Source organism: Phascolarctos cinereus, unplaced genomic scaffold, assembly GCF_003287225.1.
Source record: "Phascolarctos cinereus isolate Bilbo 61053 unplaced genomic scaffold, phaCin_HiC Scaffold_9;HRSCAF=440, whole genome shotgun sequence".
In the NCBI taxonomy this organism is placed as follows: Eukaryota; Metazoa; Chordata; class Mammalia; order Diprotodontia; family Phascolarctidae; genus Phascolarctos; species Phascolarctos cinereus.
Genome location: NW_027556402.1, coordinates 27,943,308 through 27,962,909, shown reverse-complemented (window position 1 = coordinate 27,962,909; position 19,602 = coordinate 27,943,308). Strand labels below are relative to the sequence as shown.

The following is a 19,602-nucleotide window of genomic DNA, read 5'->3' as shown; positions in this document are numbered from 1 at the left end:
ATTGAGGGGGGAAACTATTAGATTTGAAAATTCAGACATGGTTGGTAATCTTGGAGAGAGCAATTTGACTTGAATGATCAGTCAGAAGCTAGACTGCAGAAGAGTTAAAAGTGAGGAAAAGGAGAGGAAATCGAGGCATTGATTGTAGATAGGCTTCTCCAGAAGGTTAACTGAGAAAGAGATAAATTGGATTCCATTGTTTATATCAGTGCTTCATGAGACAGCTGCAAGTTTCAAGGTTTGCTAATTTTTAGTTTGACCTTTTCCACATGATAGAGATATGGGAAATTGGAGTCTAATTTATTTTCTTTTTAACAATTGCTTTACATTCACCTGTCATGCATATGCTCTTAGGCTGTGCGCTTTTAAACCAGTCTAACAAATCAGAAAATTTTGATTGTTGTAGATAACAAATGCATTATATATCAATAAGTCTCAATATTTTATTTGTGTTTCCTTTGTGTTTCAATAGGTGACAAACAACAATGAGTGTAGGGTTTCACAGCACCATTTCGTTTACATACAACTGTGACTCATCTAAAACCCTGCCACTCAGTTGGCAGCCCAGGTGAAATTAAGTATCGATTTGGGTCATTAAGATACATCATAGTTCCATTTCTCCTGTTGCCCTGAATAAAAACAGTAGAATGCATTTTTTTAAAAAAATCATTTATTTATTTTTACAAGCATTTATTTTTCCCTCTCATTGCCTTCCCCGATTGAACAATAAAAAAGTAAAAGAAAACCCTCCTAATAAATATACATAGTCCAGCAAAACTCACAGCTCTGTGTCATTCTGCATTAGAATCCATCACCTCTCTGGCAGGAGGTACTGACATTTTTCATCTTTAGACCTCCAGATCCGTGATTAATCATTTTATTGATTATAATTCTGAAGTCTTTCAAAGTTGTTTTTCTTTATAATATTGTCATCATATAAATTGTTCTTCTATTTCTGTTCGTTTTACTCTGCATCTATTACTAAGGTCTTCTCAGTTTCCCGTGAAACTGTCCATTTAGTTATTTCTTATGGCACAATAATATTCTATCAGATTCAAATACCAGTTTGTTTAGCTATTCCAGTTTGAGAGAAGTTTGCTGTAAATATTTTTGCTCATCTGAGTCCTTTTTCTCTTTGTTTGGTCTCTTTGGAGTATAGACCTCACAGTCATATAGTTGGGTCAAAGGGCACGCAGTATTTAGTAACTTTCAGAATGGTTGTCCCCATTCATGGCTCTCCCAGAAGTGCATCATTGTGCCAATTTTCCCAACATTGCTCATTTTCTTCTTTCTTCACTTTTTTCCAGTCGATAGATATGAGGTAGAATCTCAGAATCGCTTTAATTTGCATTCCCTAATTATTAATGATTTGGAGAATTTTACCGTATACTTTATATATTGGATATCTTCTTTGAAAACTACTCGCTCAAATTCTTTGGCCATTTGTCTATTTAGTAATCATCCCTAACTTTATACACTTGAATCAATTCCTTATACATCTTGAGTATGAGATCTTTAGTAGAAAAACTAATTTCCAAGTCTCTCCCCTCTGCTAACCTGTTTTGCTTCTAATTTCAATTTCCTTAAACTTAATAATACAAGCAATACCTTGGAGATATTATGACTTTGGTTCCAGACCATAATAAAGCGAATATCGCAATAAAGCAAGTCACGTGGACTTTTTAGTTTCCTAGTGCATGTAGAAGTTACGTTTACATTATACTGTAGTCTATTAAGTGTGTAATAGTATTGTGTCTAAAAATATATATACCTTAATTGAAATAATGTATTGCTAAAAAATGCTAACCAGCATCTGAACCTTCAGCAAGTTGGAATCTTTTTGCTGGTAGAGGGTCTTCCCTTAATGTTGATGGCTGCTGACTGATCAGGGTGGTGGTTGTTGAACGTTGAGGTGGCTGCGGTGATTTCTTAAAATAAGACAACAATGAAGTTTGTTGCATCAACTGACTCTTCTTTTTACTTGAACATGAGGCCATTATAGGGTTATTAGTTGGCCTAATTTAAATATTGTTGCCTCTCAGAGAATAAGAAGGCCTGAGGAGAGGAAGAAAGATGGGGTCGGTGGGGCAGTCAGAACACTCGCAACATTTATTAAGTTCTCTGTCTTATATGGGTGTGGTTTATGGCACCCCAAAAATTACAGTCATAACATCAATGATCGCTGATCACAGATCACCATGAGAGATGTAATATCGTGGGAAAAGTCTGAAACATTGTAAGAATTACGTAAATGTGACACAGAGATACAATGTAAGCGTATGCTTCTGGGAAAATGGTGATGATAGACTTGCTGGACGTAGGGTTGCCATAAACTTTCAACTTGTAAAACAAAAACAGAAAACATAATATCGACAAAGTACAATAAAACAAGATATGCCTGTATATTCTTTTGGGGATCCTGATACACACAACTTGTCGCCTTATGCAAGATAACTATTTACTCTCCTAAGGTCATAATGATGAGAAATTTAGTAGTAATTCATAGCAGGGGATTATTTAAGACTCTTTTCCCAAAAGAATCAGAAAATAAGAGAAAAAGTCAATAAATTCGCCAAATTATCTCCTCCTCCCCATTCATGCCACTCTAGGGTACCATATTGTATGCAGGAAGTTGAGACTAACATCCTTTCAGAATCATATTGAGAAAATGCCTTCGGCATTTATAATGTTTCTACCTAATGGTGCCACATATTCTTTGCCCTTTCAGGAAATATAATTATCTACCAAGTTTTTTAGCAATCAATGGGATTATGACATTAAAAGCTCCTTTTATTTTAATGTCCCCTGGGAACAAGGGGTTTCTATTGCAACTTAATGAGCAATGGTACATCACTCAGGGAGGGTAGCAAGTGCCAGGAAAGGCTGGGATGCTTGCTTCTCATAACCAGCTTCTTCATTCATTAAAAAGTAAAGACATATTGTCCATTTCAGGTTAAAAACAATTTTTAACATTTTAAAAAAGTTTTGAATTCCAAGTTCTATCCCTTCCTCTCTCCCTCTCTTCTCCCCTCCCTGAGACAGTAAGTAATCTGATATAGGTTAAACATGTGCAATTATGTAAAATATTTCCATACTAGTCATTTCGTAAAAGAAGACTCAAACAACAGCAAAAGAAAGTGAAAAATAGTATACTTCTTTGTATTTAGACAATATCAGTTCTTTATCCCCATTTCAGCAGTTGAAAAAATATACTGCCTACTGTGCAGTGAGCATGTATAAGTCATTGCTACTGGACTCTTTCAGGCTCTTGCTGTTGCCAACTCTTCATGATTTGTCAGATGCAAAACTATATAATAACAACAAAACAACAACAACAATAATAATCTAACAATTATATAGCACCGCCTGTTATGTGCCAGGCACTGTGCTAAGCACTTTACAAATATTATCTCATTTGATCCTCACGATAACCCTGGGAGGTAGGTGCCATTTTAATCTCCATTTTAAAGTTGAGGAAACTGAGGCAGACAGATGTTAAATGACTTACCCCTAAGATCACACAGTTTGTAAGTATCTGAGGCCAGATTTCAATTGAGAAGAATTTCTATGAAGGGAGTACTAAATTTCACAGATTTAGTGCTGTGGAAACAAGCGTTTTAGTTTTTTTTAAGTTTGTGAGAAAAGATTTATTCCTCAAATAATGATCTCACCTGTTTTCCTCCTATAGGAAATATTTAATTTTCTTCAGATGCCATATTTTGTAATCTTGTGTCTTCCTCAGTGTTTCATGTTGTTTTTGTTTATATACACACCTCACCAGAGATGAACTCTGGAATGGGAGGAAGGCAGAACCACATTAAGTGGGAGCATGATTTCCCTCAGTTGCAATTCTTCTGGTATTTTGCTTTTGTTTTACATTTCTTGAGCTGTTTCAGAGTACTAGCTAACACAGGGAGCATTCTTTCTTCCTCTCCTGTGACTGTTTAACATTCAAAGCAGTAGATTAATTGTAATAGAGATAGGGCTCTCTTTCTAGGACAGTAGAGAGACTGTGGCAATACCAGGCATTGGGAAGTAAGAGTCAGGAGAACTTTGGTTCAAATCTTGCCTCCAGAACACTTACACTGTGTGACCTTGGGAAAGTCACTTAACCTTTTAACATTGCTCATACTGTGTTTCCTTCATAAGTAAAATCACATCAATAGTACCTACCTCGTTTTGTGTTGTGAAGCTCAAATGAAATAATGTATGTGATGTATTTTGCAAACCTGAAAGTATGTAATAACAGCTATTATAGCATGGGAAAATATTACCTGTTAATTGTTTTCAGTCAGTGGCAATGGGTATGCAATCTTTACATCCTCAGAATTTCTGTATTTTATTGCTCCTTTATCTACCTCACTTTTTATAACCTATTCCACCCCTAAGGGCAGGAGAATGTTCATACTTTGAAGAGGAGGGAGAGATGGAGAGAAGAAGAGAAGGGAGAGAAGAAATGAGGGGGAGGGGGAGGAGAGAGAGAGAGAGAGAGAGAGAGAGAGAGAGAGAGAGAGAGAGAGAGAGAGAAAGAGAGCGAGAGAGAGAAATACCTTCTTCCTTTTTACCCAAGAAAACGACTGACTCATAAAGAGTGATATGAAGTGAACAAGATGAATATACAGTCACTAAATGCAACAAATTTTAGCTTAAGAATATTTTATGTCAGAAATAACAAAAATGTTGCTAAATTCATACTATAGAAACAACATATTCAGGCAGAATAAGAAGAGAATATAGTAATGAACATATGTTGATAAATAATATCTGTGAAAACAAATATTCAACTTATTAATTTAATCAGTCACTGGAATTCAAAGACAAAAGCAAAACAGGCCTTCCTCTCAAGATCTCCTGCTTCTACATTCTAAAAGGGAAAACAATGTATAGTGATGTACAAAACTCATTAGAAGTAGATACAGAGTGCCCTGGTAAGTGCTGCTGGTGGTGTGGAAGTAGGTCAGGAAAGGCCTCCCGTTGGCAATGGGGCTAGATCTGAGTCTTGAAGGAAGTCAGCAATTTCTAGGGGTGGAAGTGAGGAGGGGTGCATTATGGGCATGAGGGAAAAAGGGAGCTAGTGAAGAACAGCAATCAGCTGGTTTGGTTGAACCTCACTTAAACAGGCAGATTACAAAGTCACCAATTGGAGCCAGGAGCATGACAAGTGTGAACTCATGCAGCTCTCTTAATTTACAGAAGAAGGAAAGACCAGAGAGGTTAGGCCCAAAGTCAACACCTGGAAGCCAGTAATTCCAGCAGTCTTTCCACTTAGGGGAGCTAGAAAAGGGTGAATCATTAGAGGCTGAAACTGCATTAATTAGACTCCCTATAGATCTTAATAAGCATGCCAAGTTTCCTCGATCTGTGACTTAGCCTGTCTTCTGTCTAAAGAGGCTGTTTCTTCACACTACTGAAAACTCCAACAGAATGAGGATGGAGATTGGGTGTGAAATGAGGCTGTAACTTGAAGAAAGTCCACCCTTTGTAAAAGTAGGGATTTTTTTGGTAGGAACGAGGAAAAGGAACTGGTGGTGTGGAAGAGGAGCCGGTGTTGTTCAGGACAGATGCACAATCTAGGTTTTGTTCAGTAGCCAGTATGTGCCTGATACCCAGTTAATTAAAGTTTGCTGTTTTAAAATAATGACAAATGAGATGATTTGGATTGTTGATCTTATTGTTGTTTTCTAGGTATTTATGAGCCGCTACTTCCTATCCTACTTCAGTGAACCTACCTTCGATGTGAAAATTGCCTTTTGTCAGGTGTGTGTTTCTTACAGGTAAAACAAGGTACAGTATATTCCCTTGTATTTCCATTTTCCCACTTTCGCCGTTCCATCTTGTCATCCGATACACTTGGAATGCAATTATTTCAAAGTATTTCAGAAGACCTAAATGACTATAGCATGGAGGTGGGAAACTCTTTGAGGCTAAAATAAAATTAAGAGGTAGATCACCTCCACCACCTCCTTTCCGCCACTTTGGTACATGGAGTTATGATACAGGAATGAAAGTGGAGTTGATCAAGGCATGCGCAAAGCTGGCCTTCCCCTTTCTGGACATGTGTGACATAGTGCTGAAGGTGACTTTGAGGGATGATTAGCTCCTTGGTTTCTTCCAGATTGCCATGCAGATTCCCTTAGTGTTTGGGTGCTAACACAATGAGGCAATCCCATTTTTTGGCCGCTGAGCAATAAATGCATTCAGGGCAATTTCATGAGAGGGCAGCTAGGTGGCACAATAGATAGAATGCCAGGCCTGGAGTCAGGAAGATCCATCTTCATAAATTAAAATCTGGCTTCAGACACTTACTAGCTGTGTGACCCTAGGCAAGTCACTTAACCCTGTTTGCCTCAGTTTCCTCATCTGTAAAATGAGCTGGAGAAGGAAATGGCAAACCATTCCAGTGTCTTTGCTGAGAAAACCCCAAATAGGGTCATGAAGAGTCGGACAAGACTGAAAATGACGAACAACAACAACATGGGAGAGGTATTTATTTCCTACACCCAAAAGAACTACTAATCCCAGAACATTCACAAGTGAGCCTTTGACATAAACAGACTTGAACAAGGAGCAATAATAACTTCTGCTTTACCTCTCTCTAAGAGAACGATAATTAAGCCCCACCAGAATACAAACCAGTCTGTGGGATTGCTGATTAGGCACTCCACATTTCACTTCAGCTCAGCAATGTTCCTCTTAAGACAGAGTTAAGCCAGTGATTGAGCTTATCTTCCTGCTGGTATTTGCCTTCTTCCAGAAGTATTGGAGGACTTGTCAGAAATGCTTCCTTGTGCCACGAAACAGCCTTGACTGAAAGTACCAGCATCTCTGAACCTCTTGAATTCATGAGATGAGCTCAGAACCTAGACTCCATGCACCTCAGGATCAATGTTTATCTAGCTAAGATCAGGAAAGAGCAATCACAGAAAAGGAACCCAGAACTCAAGATCAGAACACTGGCTTTTAGGTCCCATGTGTTCACAGCCTCATGGTGGCCATGGTGGGGAACAGGGTAGTTGCCTTTCCCCCCAGCACCTCAAAGGAAATTATATGATGCCCCCTAAAGGCTGAGAGAGAGAGAGAGAGAGAGAGAAGAGAGAGAGAGAAGAGAGAGAGAGTCAGAGTCACTTTCTTTTTAAAAGTCTACTGAGTCATGCATTCTTCCTGCTTAGGAGCCATTGAGGTGATTATCACCTTGTCATAATCCCAAAGCACCCAAGCAATGAGTCATACACATGGTTAACTGGAAGAAAGCAGATTTCCCTGCAGCATTGAGTACCACATAGCTAGAAGCAGGAAGGGCTAGCTTTGTTTGCACTCTGTTAATTCTCCAGCTACAGAAGTAGAGAGTGTGTGTGTTTGGCACATCTAGTGTTGAATCTCTTATGTAAATTATTTTCCTTCCACATTTCACTGTTAGCAAAAAACCATTTAGGATCTCTGAGAAGTCTTTGAAATAAGGCTTATGTTAAACCATAATTATTTCTAAAACAATATGTAGTAATATTTTAACCCTTCAGTTGTTTGGTTTTAAAATATGTCATTTTCAGAAGTGATGCATTGTTGGAGTTGTGGGCTAGAGAAGTTCGCAAGTGTGGGACTCAGTATAGGTGTCATTTCCCATGCCCTGTCCATGCCATGCACATTCTCTACCTAGGCTAACAACAAGAATCATAGGTTATACTACACATGTATGCATAATTGTTTTTCCCTCATCCAAACTGCAGAGCCCAGAAAGGGGGGCATAGCTCAGGGCAGATCACTTCGGAACAAATATGAGAATGTGGATTGCTGCAACCAATCTGGAGACAGTGTGAAGTAGCTGAATAGTGGCTAGGACTCTGAATTTGGAGTCAGAAAGACCTGGGTTCTGATTTCACTTCCAACCTTTGGTAGTTGTGTGACCCTGAGAAAGTCATGAGCCTTCTAGGAAGGAGCAGGTTGCACAAGAGCTCAGCAGCAGCCACAGTGAGCAGCAGGAGTGAGACAGCAGCCCCTGCTCTGCTCAGAACTTACTGAACCAAGTTCAGAAGCGCCATCAGCACAGGGACAAAAGCAACAGAAGAAACTGAAAGGACACCTGAATTTCAGCAAAGACGGCAAAGATTGAGGGGGTCTGTCTGGCCCCCACAGGCAAGCTCCAGCTGAAGCTGTACCTTACAATTACCACTTCACGAGTGGAAGACATTGTCAGGGGTCTGCTCTTTGTCTGGTTTCCTCTATCTGTCCTTGTCCAGTAACAAGCACTGTATTATATTCTGCTGGCTTCTTTTATCAAATGTTTCCTATACCTTGATTTTGCCTTAAATCTTAAGAAGCCAAGGGTTCACTGAAAATGCACAAAAATTAGGGCGGGGAACTAAACCTCTGTCTGACCATCAGGAATCTTCTTAATTGGGAACGCCGAGTACCATCAGTGTATTAATATCTTTTCATCTGACTTAAACTCTGTAGAACAGGAGAGGAAGTTGTAACAGTGTTCTCACGGTCTTTGATTGGGAGAAGGAAGGAAAGGCAAGCAGGGTGGAGACTGGAGAGGCATGGATGATATTCAGCGCCACCATTTCCAGAAGGGAAAAGAAAGCAGAAGGACTATGTTATCGCTCTCACCAGCACCACCCACCAGTGTTACAAAGTAATTTAACTACTTAAGGGCCTCAGTTTCCTCATTTGTAAAATGGGGAGATTGAACTCAATGGCCTCTATGGTCTCTTTCAGCTTTAAATCTATGATCTTACGGTATTTTCTCCTCCCTCTAAATGGGTCAGGTATTTTGTATCTTGTGGCATAGCATACATGAAAAATAAGTCTAATTATCAAGATATAATAATCCTTTAAATATTTGAAGAAAATGATCATATTTTTCTTGTCTTCACTCATCCCATCTTCTTTAGCCATGTTCTTATGATGTAGTTTCTCATCTCCTTAAACTTCCTGTGAATGTCCTTGAGGTTGCTTCTAATAACACTGGTGCCTCAAATGGTAGAAAGCCTTCCACAGTCCTTCCTCTGACTAAGGACGCATAGAATGAGGAGGGCAGTTGCCTTCTTTTGGACACTCTATTTCTATTAAGACATCCTAAGATTTTTTGATGACCACATCACGGCCAACAGATACTGGGTTTGTAGTTAAGGAGCTCTTCAGAGAATCTCACAGGCCATACAATTCAACCTATTCCTCAACTACCCTTAAGTCTGCAACATAGTACTAGTTAATTAGTCATCCGTCCTTTGCTTTAAGACGTTGCTTTTATTTTTCTTTTAGGGAGAATCTACTACCTCCTTAGGAAATTGATTCTGTTTTGGGATAGTTCTAATTATTGAGAAGGTTTCCCTTATATGAAGCCTAAATTTACCTCTTTGTTCCTTTGATCTATTTTCCTGGTTCGCCTTCAAGCCAAAGAGAGTATCCCTTCACGTGTTTGAAGACAGATACCATGCATCCCCTAAGTCTTCCCGATTCCTTCAACTGCTACTCCTCACACAAACTTGAGTCCCTTCACCATGTTTTTGCCCTTCTCTGGAAATTCTCCAGATGATCAATCTCCTTTTGTGGTACTCAGGATAAAGCACAATTTTCCATAAGTTACCTGACTAGGGCAAAATGTGCAAATAACTATTATCTGCTTTTTTCTTGGAATCCTTGCCTAAGATCACATTGGATTTCTTGGCCGCCATCATTAAAACCTCTAGGTTTTTTCACCTTTATTATTTAGCCATGCTTTTCTCATCCAGAATTTGTGCACTTCAGTTTTTTAATTCAAGTTCAGGACCTTAAATATGTGCCTATTGAATTTCATCTTAGCATCATTACAGCCTTTTGAAATTTTTATATGACAATTCTGTCATTCCAGATTTCAGTTCTTCCTCCTAGCTTCATATCATCCTCAGACTTGATAACTATGTTATCAGTGCCTTCACCCAAATCAGTGGATGTGGGAGAAAACAGGATCAAGACAGAGCCATGTGACACTTTAGTAGAGACCTCCCTCAAAGCTGATGGATTTGTTAATTAACATTCTTTGGGTCTGTCAGTCAAATACTTCTGAATATACCTAACTACAATACTATGTAGTCCATATTCCTGCATGAGGTTATTATGAGAGACTTTGTCAAATATTTTATTGAAGTAAGGTATAACCTGTCTATGGAATATCGCTAATCTACCAGTCTAATAACTTTGTCAGAAAAATAATTGAGGTTAGTCTAGCATGACTTATTCTTTTTTAATCTACCTTGACTTTTGTAACCATTTTCCCAAATGCTCCCAAGAAATCTTTTGACAGCTTTTTTCTAAAATTTTACAAGAGACTAAGTTCATTGACTTATAGTTTGAAGGATATGATTTCTATTTTTAAAAATCCAGGGAATATTTATAGTCCTACAGCAACTGGCCCATTTTCCATGATTCCTTAAATATCATGAATCATATGGGTTCTTTTTTCGTGACATCTCTTTCCTTCACATCCATTGTTACAATTCACATCATGTTCATACTCTTATTACTTTTCATCTGGAATATCCTAGTACCATCTTAATCCTGGCTTCAAGTTTCTCCTCTCTGAAATCCAGGCCTTCACACAGTTGTCAAAGTGACTTTCTTAAAGTACAAGTCTGTCCCCTACTCACTATATTCCAACCAAAATGATCAAATTATAGTACATGACATTACATTTCCACTCACCATGCTCCTACACAGAGTGCACAGAAATGCTGCTCCTTCTCACCTCCATCTCTTGGAACTTCTAACTGCCTTCAAGGCCTCCTTCAAGAGGCCTTCCCCAATTTCCTTAATGAACACTTTCTAGCCCTTGCATGCTACTGAAATTATTTTAATTTTGTGTTTCTCTGGTAATTATCTATTTGTGTACAACTACATCTCACCAGTATAATATAAGCTCTTTGAAAGTAGGGATTATCAGAGTTCCCCATTCCCTCAAGTCAGGAGAGGAGACCACGGGCAGCTTGAAGTCCCTCATGCCCTTCCTTTCCCCACCTCTCCCCTCCCTTGCTTCTCTTCACCCCTTCTACCCCTTCCCCTCTTTTATCCTCCTCCCCTCACCTGACTAATCCCTCAGGGTCTTACATGTATGTAGGGGAGTATGAGAGAGGAGGAAAAAAAGTCAGGCCAAATTGATGCATTTGGAATACTTGTTCAGTGTGTAACATCTGGGGACCTCTCATCTCTAGGATGGAGGAGAAAAAAAATGTCAGCACAATTATATAACACTCAGAGGACAAGATATATGTGGTTGGAGACACCCACTCTGAGAACATTCTGGTTACTACAGCCTTGCTGTTTGTGGAAATATATCTAGACTCAGTATACCAGGAAGACAAGATACTGGTAGCATGATCTACAGTATTTTAGTCTCTGTAAAAGTTAATCTTGTTCGAGAAAACTCAGACCTCTCCTCTTGGTCATGTTCCATGAGAAATAAAGGTAAATGGAGGCACAAAAGAAATTATCATGTTGTTGCTTTTTTATCTCCTGTGCCTAGCCCAGTCCCTGGTACATAGCAGGCAGTGATTCATGAATAGTGAGTGATTCAGCAATTCCATCTGCAAATGCCTTCACTCCCTTAGGATGCAGCATGTCCAGACTTCAAGTTTTGGACTATGGTTTCAATGTTTGGTTCAGCGTATTGGTTATATTCTCTTTAGTCTGAAGATCAGGCTGCTTCAGATAGAAACAGAAGCACAATACATCCGCCTCTTCCTGGCACCCATCCATTGTCATCAGCCCATTGTCTGAAGCAAGAGACAGCCGGGCAGCATACTGGATTCAAGGCTAGGATTCAACTCTGTGTCTGATAACTGCTTGCTGTGTGAGCGGGGCTAAGCTATTTAACCCCTCAGTTTCCCTGGCAGCTCGCTAGGCCCACACATTAGAGATCAGTTGTGAGCCACATCAATGGAGTGGATGACTCCCACCAATGAAATCACAGGTAATTCCCCCCCGAAAACAACAACAACAGCAACAACAACAACAACAACAACAAGCCGCTGTTGGAAACAAGTTCCTGCTATTCCTTTTTTGATCTTCCTGTTGACCCTAACACATCTTTGAGAAAACTTACTTTCTTTTTGGTCTTAGACATTTATGGAAAACCTCAGCTTGCACTGGGTTGTAAATTTCCTGAAGACAGTCTTACAGGACCATGCCACAATTTCATATTTATCTTCAGTTATCTGTCCTTCATTCCATGGCTTGAAAGTATATGTCCTATTAAAATTTTATTTCATTAATTAACTCCCATTGAAGGCACACCATTTTCTCTAGCTAATTCCTCTTTTCATCCTCTTTTGAATGATTGGTGATTTTGTCATCAGAATTTCAATACCAAGAGCCATTCTCCAACTTGAGCTTACTATGGGATCCTAGCTATCCTGTTTGTAAAGTTTGGAAATCTACTCTGCTAAAGTCTAGAATTATTTCCAGCATTTTCTCCCCTAACTATCATAAATTCTAAGATGGCATGATCACTTTTTCTGAATTTTGTTGTTTCGCTTTCACCAGCACACTCTTAGTTCAATCAAGTTCAGTGATGTTATGAAGCAAGGCACTTGTAAACCACTGACCATTTAACCAAAGGAAATTTACTTTGTCCTAACCCAACAAGGATAAGCCACAAAGATGAAGTGGCCCTTACCTTCCCAGATATTCTTTCCCTTTCTCCCAAAGAGGTTACTAAATTGCATAAATACTCTTTAAGTGGGTAACTCCTCTACAAGGCCTATATCCCAAAGATACCAATGAATAAAGAAAAGAACCTACCTATATGTAAAAAAAAAATTGTAATGGCAAAGGAAGATAGCGTCCATCAGTTGGAGAACAGCTGAACAAATTATGGCGTATGAATGAATTGAAGTCTATTATGCTGTAAGAAATAATGAAAGAGATGGTTTTAGAAACATTTGTATGAATGGATGCAGAGTGAAGTGAGAAGAATCAGGAAAACTGTGTCTGCCATAACACCAACATTGTAAAAATGAATAATTCTGAATGATTTAAGAGCCATGATTCTGGAGAACTGAAGATGAGGAATTCAGAATGGGACATATATACTTGGACATGGAAAAAATTCGTTTATCTTCACTGTAAATATTTGTTATGAGAGTTTCATTTTTAATTTTCTTTTCTAATTCTATGGGATAGTTTAGAGATTTTAAAAAATACTTAATTGAAAAAAATCTAAAAAAAATAGATGGGCATGTATGGCCTTAATCTACTTAGGATCTTTCAAACACTGCCCAATTTCCCAGATTGTTCCTCCAGAACAATTCTATGTCCAGCTCATTCACTGTTTCCTTGTATTCCTATAAAAGATACTTATTTCTAAATATTTTTATGAACCTGTATGTGATGGGCTATCAAAATGTTGCCTATTCAACTGCATGCCATAATACTAGCATTATGCATTTTGATCCACTTTTCCCTAGTATATATGGTTAGATAGATGTCTTTCAAAAGACCATAGAATTCATTGTGAAGGCTTTCTAACATTACAGGGATGAATTAGTATAATGCTATTCAACAATGGAAGCATTTAGAGAACCTTGTTATCAGTTCTTCTACGGGAGATTTGTGTGGAATAGCCTTTGTGGCATTTGGTGAAGAAATTAGATGAAAATATATCTCTGTTCAGTGCTCACTTGTTAATAGTAGAGCACTGAACAAAGATGTCTGAAAGTAATCTGTTTTAGAGTGGGTGTGCGTTAGACCTGCCTTATATAAGGAGAGCCTTTAAGGCTAGGATTTGTTGTACCAACTGAAATGAACTTTAGAAATCAGTGAATAATAGACTTGGTGGGTTTTTTAAGTTGTTATACTTCTCTTTTAGATGTGTTGCTGTAAAATTATGCTCTACTTTAAAAAATTATATATGTGTTCCATTTCATGGGACCCTCACTACAAGTACGACTAGTCTAGAAAAGATTTAACAGCTATAGGCAAGTGGATTAGTGGTTTATTTTTCTTTTTAATTGCTGTTGATATCTTCTGTTTCTACATTACCTATATTTTCCCCTATATCCTTCCACTTCACCTCTCTCTCCCTCTCTCCTTTCAAAAACTATATTAAGACAAAAAATCTTTTAAAAAGTAACAGGGTAGCTAGGTGGTGCAGGGGATAGTCAGGAGGACCTAAGTTCAAATCTGACCTCAGGCACATAATACTTATTAGTTCTGTGACCCTGGTCAAGTCACTTAACCCCAATTGCCTCACAAAAAAAAAAAAGTAAAAAGAGAATTAAGAGGAAAATTTACCAAAACAAATCAATACATTGGAAAAAAATCTGACAGTGTATGCACTGGTACACACTTGAGGACTCCTCTGTCTGCAAAAAAATTAGAGTGGAAAAAAAGTGTCATCATATCTGATCTTGGGAACGATGTTGTTTTGAATTTTGCAACTTTTATTTTTATTGTTTTGTGATTATTTTTTTCATTTATATTGTTGTAGTCATTTTTGTTATTTCCTTGTCTCCGTTTACGTCACTTAGTTATATACTTATCAGTTCATGTAAGTTTTTCTATGTACAGTAATGTTTTATTACATCTATGCATCATAATTTCTTTAGCTGTTTCCTAATTGATGGGCATTGATTTTGCTTCCAATTCTTTGCTATTCCAAAAAGTGATGCTAAAAGAATTTGTTGTGTATGGAGACATTCTTTTTGTCAGTAAGGGGGTATATGACTAGTAGCGGGGGCCTCTGCATCAAAGAACATGGCCATTTTATCCACTTCATTTTTATAATTCCAAACTGTTTTACACAAACAATGCATTATGTTCCCATCTTTCTGTGACTAGACCCTGCCCTAAAACATTGGCTATTCCTGGTATTTTGTTATTTTTGCTAATTTGATGGGTGTGAAGTGAAACCTCAAAGTTGTTTTGATATGTATTTCTCTAATTGTTATTGATTTGGGGTATTTCTTTCATATTATATTGATAGTTTTTCATTCTTCTTTTGAGAAGATTCCTTCATATCTTTTGATCACTTTTGTCTCTTGAGGAGGCTTTAGGTCTTGTAGTATCAGATCATTGGTTTCTGTTGGCTTCTTTTTATTTGGGATTTCCATCTCTGAGATATCTTGAGAAATGAATAATTTTAAAATTGTGTCAACTCTAGCATAGATTTCTTCTGGGTGTATTTGAAACTGGAATTCTGTGCTTCCTAATTTCATCTTTGAGGTGATGTTGCTGCTTTCTCACATAGTGTAGTAGAATCCAAATGGGGTGGCTTCATTTTCATCACTGATGAGCAGAGATCACTATAGAAATATCAACAGGCCTATTCCATTTTTATTACTTGCTTTTATTATTTATGATATTTTACTATTATTATAATTTATTATTTTATTATATAGGTATAACATATTTATTGTCTTCTTAATAGTTTTATCTATAAATATTCTTGATAATATCTGACTGATTGCTTCCTTGTAGTCTTCTTTTCTCCTCAAAACCTATCCATTATTTTGTGGTTCCAGTAGAAGCTATGAGCTGTGTGTTTGTAAGGAGTTGTGGGAAGGGGCAAGTAAGGGTGGTCATTGTGGAGGAGGGGCCAGACTGCCATGCCCATGTACTGTGGAGGGCAGAGTTCTGATCAAGAATTCTGGTATTTCTTTTTCCAAACAGAAGCTCCTGTCATTCTATCTTTCCTTATGCCTCTCTCTGCCTAAAGCTATTCTTTATGTTTAGATAATTAATGACCATTTTACAGATGAGGCATTTGAAGACTAGAACACATATGTGACTTATCCAAAAAGACACAGCCTACAAGGTATGATTTCAACATGTAGCCTGGAGGGGAACTAGAATATAGATCACATCTCCCAGTGCAGTGATCATTCCACTGAAGCATTCAGAAGGCACTCTTGTGATTTTATTTGGATGCTTTGCTGGATTTGCGATCTCAGTAATATGGGTCTTCTTTCCAACAATAAAGATCAAAACATTTTTATCCATGGCCACCCATACATCTTCCATAGTCCACTTCATAGCTCACTCCAGTCAACATACAAGGGGTTATCTAGTTCTCTTGACACTCTGTGAGTGTTAGTAGAACATTCAGGTTGTTCATCCATTATTCCTCCATCTTGCTAAATGATTAGTCCACCTTGCTTTCTCGTAGCATCTCTTTCTGCTTATATTCTTTATGCCTAACATCGTTAGTAATGTGTCAAAACTACACCTCTGTGTTGCTCTGCGGAAGATATACAAATTTGATTCTTCAAAGTCTGAAGAATAGCACCACTGGAAGAATGTTGTTGATAGACCTTTGTTTCAGAGAGAAGCTTGGGTCATCAAACTCACTGAACAATTTCCCAAGGGCAGTGTAGTTTGCTGTCAGTAATTTTTTAATCTTCTGAAAATCAGGGGTTCAATCTCAATGTTTTTTCACATTGCTCTGTTTGACTAGATGTGTAATTCACAACCATCACTCACAAACAAAAGTGGGGACATAAGGAATTCAGCTCATTCTTCCCAGATTATGTGAAGTCAGACCCTTGGAAACATGCAGAATGAGGTATAATTTTGAAGCTGTTGGTGTCAGAAACTGGTAATGGAATTAATCAAGAGGTAAGGGGACTCGCTACAATGGCATCATTGTCAGTTATACATAAAAAACAGGTACTTCATTCATTTGTTATACAAAACTTGCCTCTTTTTAAACAAAGTTTGATTAATTCATTTTACACTTTTACACTATAGTCTCTTCCCAATAATGCCTCCCAGTCCCAGACCACCCTCCTCTACAGCAACAAATAACATTAAGCAAAACCATCTGTATGGTATTGACATAGCACTCTCATAGCACTTTCTTTAAAGAGGAAGGTTATGTTCTATCATCAGTCATCTAGAACCTCTCCTTCAACCTGGGCTGTTCCAGAATCTATCTGAAACTGCAGAATGACAGGAAAACCAACAGCCTCCCAGGAGCTCTCTCTCCCTTTGTTTTCTTCCTTCCCCTCTTTGCTCAGCCCAAACTGCCCAGAACCCATCAGGACTGCTTGACTGCTCGGATGAGATGGGGGTCACTAACTCTAAGGACCACTGGGCCTTACCATCTGCCTTGTCTCTACACCTTGTAGAAATCTACTGTTATCTGACCTACTAATATAACCCAAGGACACTGAGATCTTGCCATTTGTACTGTTGACGCACTCTTAGGACTCCTACACCTTTCCACAAATGTCAGCTACAAATAAAATGTATTCCTGTGTTTTAGGACAGTGCTTGGTATATAGTAAACAGTTAATCATTTCCTTTTCTGTCTTTCTCTTTCTTCTGCTTCCTTTTTTCCCTCCTTTCTTCCTTCTTCCCTTATCTAATTTCTTTTGTCCTCTAGTGTTGTCTTCAATTACATTATCATTATCGTGTCTATTCATGTTCTCCTCATTCATTGTTCCTTACCATGAAATCAAATTCTATTATATTCAAATTCTCCAGTAAGTTCCTCAAATAATGTGCTCACTATTTGTGTTTTTCTTTTTCCTTTTTGTAAGGTTCATGTAATCAAAGTTATTTACTTCATCTTCTGTAACTGCTTCTATTTCTTGTTGGGCTAAGAATATCTCAACCCCATAGCTGTGAGAGTTATATGATCTGCTCTTCTTCTTTGATATTAAGCCATATCCATTTGGAACCTATTGTGGAATGTGGTATAAAATATTGGTCAAAGCCTAATTTCTGCCAGATTACCTTCCAGGTTTTCTGTTTTTATCAAATAGGGAGTTCTTTCCCTACATGTGCCTCCGACTATATATGTGTGTGTATACGTGTATGCATGTATGTATGCATGTGTATATACACACATATATGCATATGTGTGTGTATGTAGTTTATTGAATATTGGGTTGAGTTCTATTATTTCTGACTCTTCCTTATCTATTCTGCTCCATTGAGCTACCTCTCTATTTTTAAATTGGTAAGTTGTGGTTTTAATGATTGCTAGTTTGAGGTCTAGAAGTGCTATTGCCTCTTCATCCTTTCCTGTTTGTGTCATTTCCCTTGATATTCTCCATCTTTTATTTTTCCCAATTGAATTTTGTTACTATTTTATCAAGTTCTATGAAATATCCTCTTGAATGTTTGATTGTGTAGCACTAAAATGTAAAATTAACTATGATAATAATGTCATTTTTATTATATTGGCCCATCCCTGAGCCCTGAATATTCCTCCAGCTTTTTAAGTTGTTCTCCATTTCACTGAGCGGGAGCCATCTGTAATTGAATCTACACAAGTAATTTGTGTGCTCTGGTAGATTGATTCCTGGATACTTGGTGGCATGACTCAGAAGTTTTTCTGTTCTGCCACTTATCTCTGCTGTGCAAGCCATAAATTCTGCTTTCACAATTCTTAGTTCTCTTTTAAATCATCCAGGAGCATCTTGCTATTATTCTGTGTTCTCTCGGGAATCTACAGGTTCCTCTGCCTCATCAGTCATTAATTCATTTTCCTTTGTCTTGCGGTATTTATTCATAGATGTTTGGACTCTTTCAGCTCGTCTGGAGGCCCTATTTACTTTCACTATGAATATCTTCCATGCTATTTTATCTGCTAGGTTTGACGTCTCTAACTGAGTTTTCTTACTTCTGAGATCTTTGGTAATTTTAGTTTTTAAATTTATTTTTCCCTATTATGCACTCCTCCTTTGATACCAGTTTCCCTGGAGGCTGGACCTCAAAGCTATTTCAGCTTCTTCCCTTGCTGGGTAGTTCTGTTTCTGTCTCAAGTCACTTCTGGAAGTACAGAACTAGCTTCAGTTAGATGCTGAGCTCTTTCTCTCTGGCTTAGTGGAGTGCCATGAAATTACATAGATGTGTCCTTTTTCTAGTGTCCTCCATTCCCCAGTTCTCTGGATGAATTTTATTGCTAAGGCTCAGTGCTATGGCACTGTTGTTCCATTCAGTACAAACTTCGGCCTTTTGGTATTCCGTGGCACTGGTGTATGTATTGTGAATGTAGAGTTTCCTTTGTAAAACCATGGGTCAGCTTGTACAACCCTGCAGGAGCTTGTGAGTGGTGGAAGATGAGGTACTTAGAGAGTGTGTTAGGGTTAAGAGATCACCAGTTTTCTTCTCTGTTAGTTCATTGGATTATCATCTCATTGATTTCGTGTCTGACTATGGAGGTAGCTGAAACTGTTTCATCTCTTGGACATAATGACTATTTGGGGGAGGTCTGAGAAGTTGTGAAGATTAGAGAAAATGTCAAGTCTTCCATTTTGCTGATTAAATGACTTGGAAGTTTTGAGCACATAATTTAGTTATAGTTTTTATCTACTACAAAAATGATGCTAATAACTTTTCTTTCATAATTCCAAATTGGTTACAAAACAGTTGGACTAATACATAGCCCCACCAAGGATTTCTTAGTTTGCTTATCTTCTTCATCCCTTTCTAATGTTGACTATTTTTGCCTTTCATCATCTTTGTCAATTTGATAGATATGGAGTGATAATTCAGAATTGTTTTGATCTGTAACATAATGTATAGTAACAGCAACATTGTGCTATGATCAACTTTGATAGACTTAGCTCTTCTCAGCAATACAATGATCTAAGACAATTCCAAAAGACTCATGATGGAAAA

The 19,602-nt window shown here is 37.9% G+C and overlaps 1 protein-coding gene across 4 annotated transcripts in view; it reads left to right on the top strand.

Annotated features, from left to right (window-relative positions):
- Positions 1 to 19,602, top strand: part of MAPK10 (mitogen-activated protein kinase 10) — a 165,077-nt gene that overhangs the window by 59,850 nt on the left and 85,625 nt on the right. For 3 of the 4 annotated variants that reach the window (XM_020988334.2, XM_020988336.1, XM_020988339.2), the window contains one exon: positions 5,686 to 5,757. In XM_020988334.2, coding sequence (XP_020843993.1) covers positions 5,692 to 5,757 — 66 coding nt within the window. In that variant the 5' untranslated portion in view covers positions 5,686 to 5,691. Of the gene's footprint in view, positions 1 to 5,685; positions 5,785 to 19,602 lie in introns of all 4 variants that reach the window. The other variant, XM_020988338.2, reaches the window with a different exon arrangement.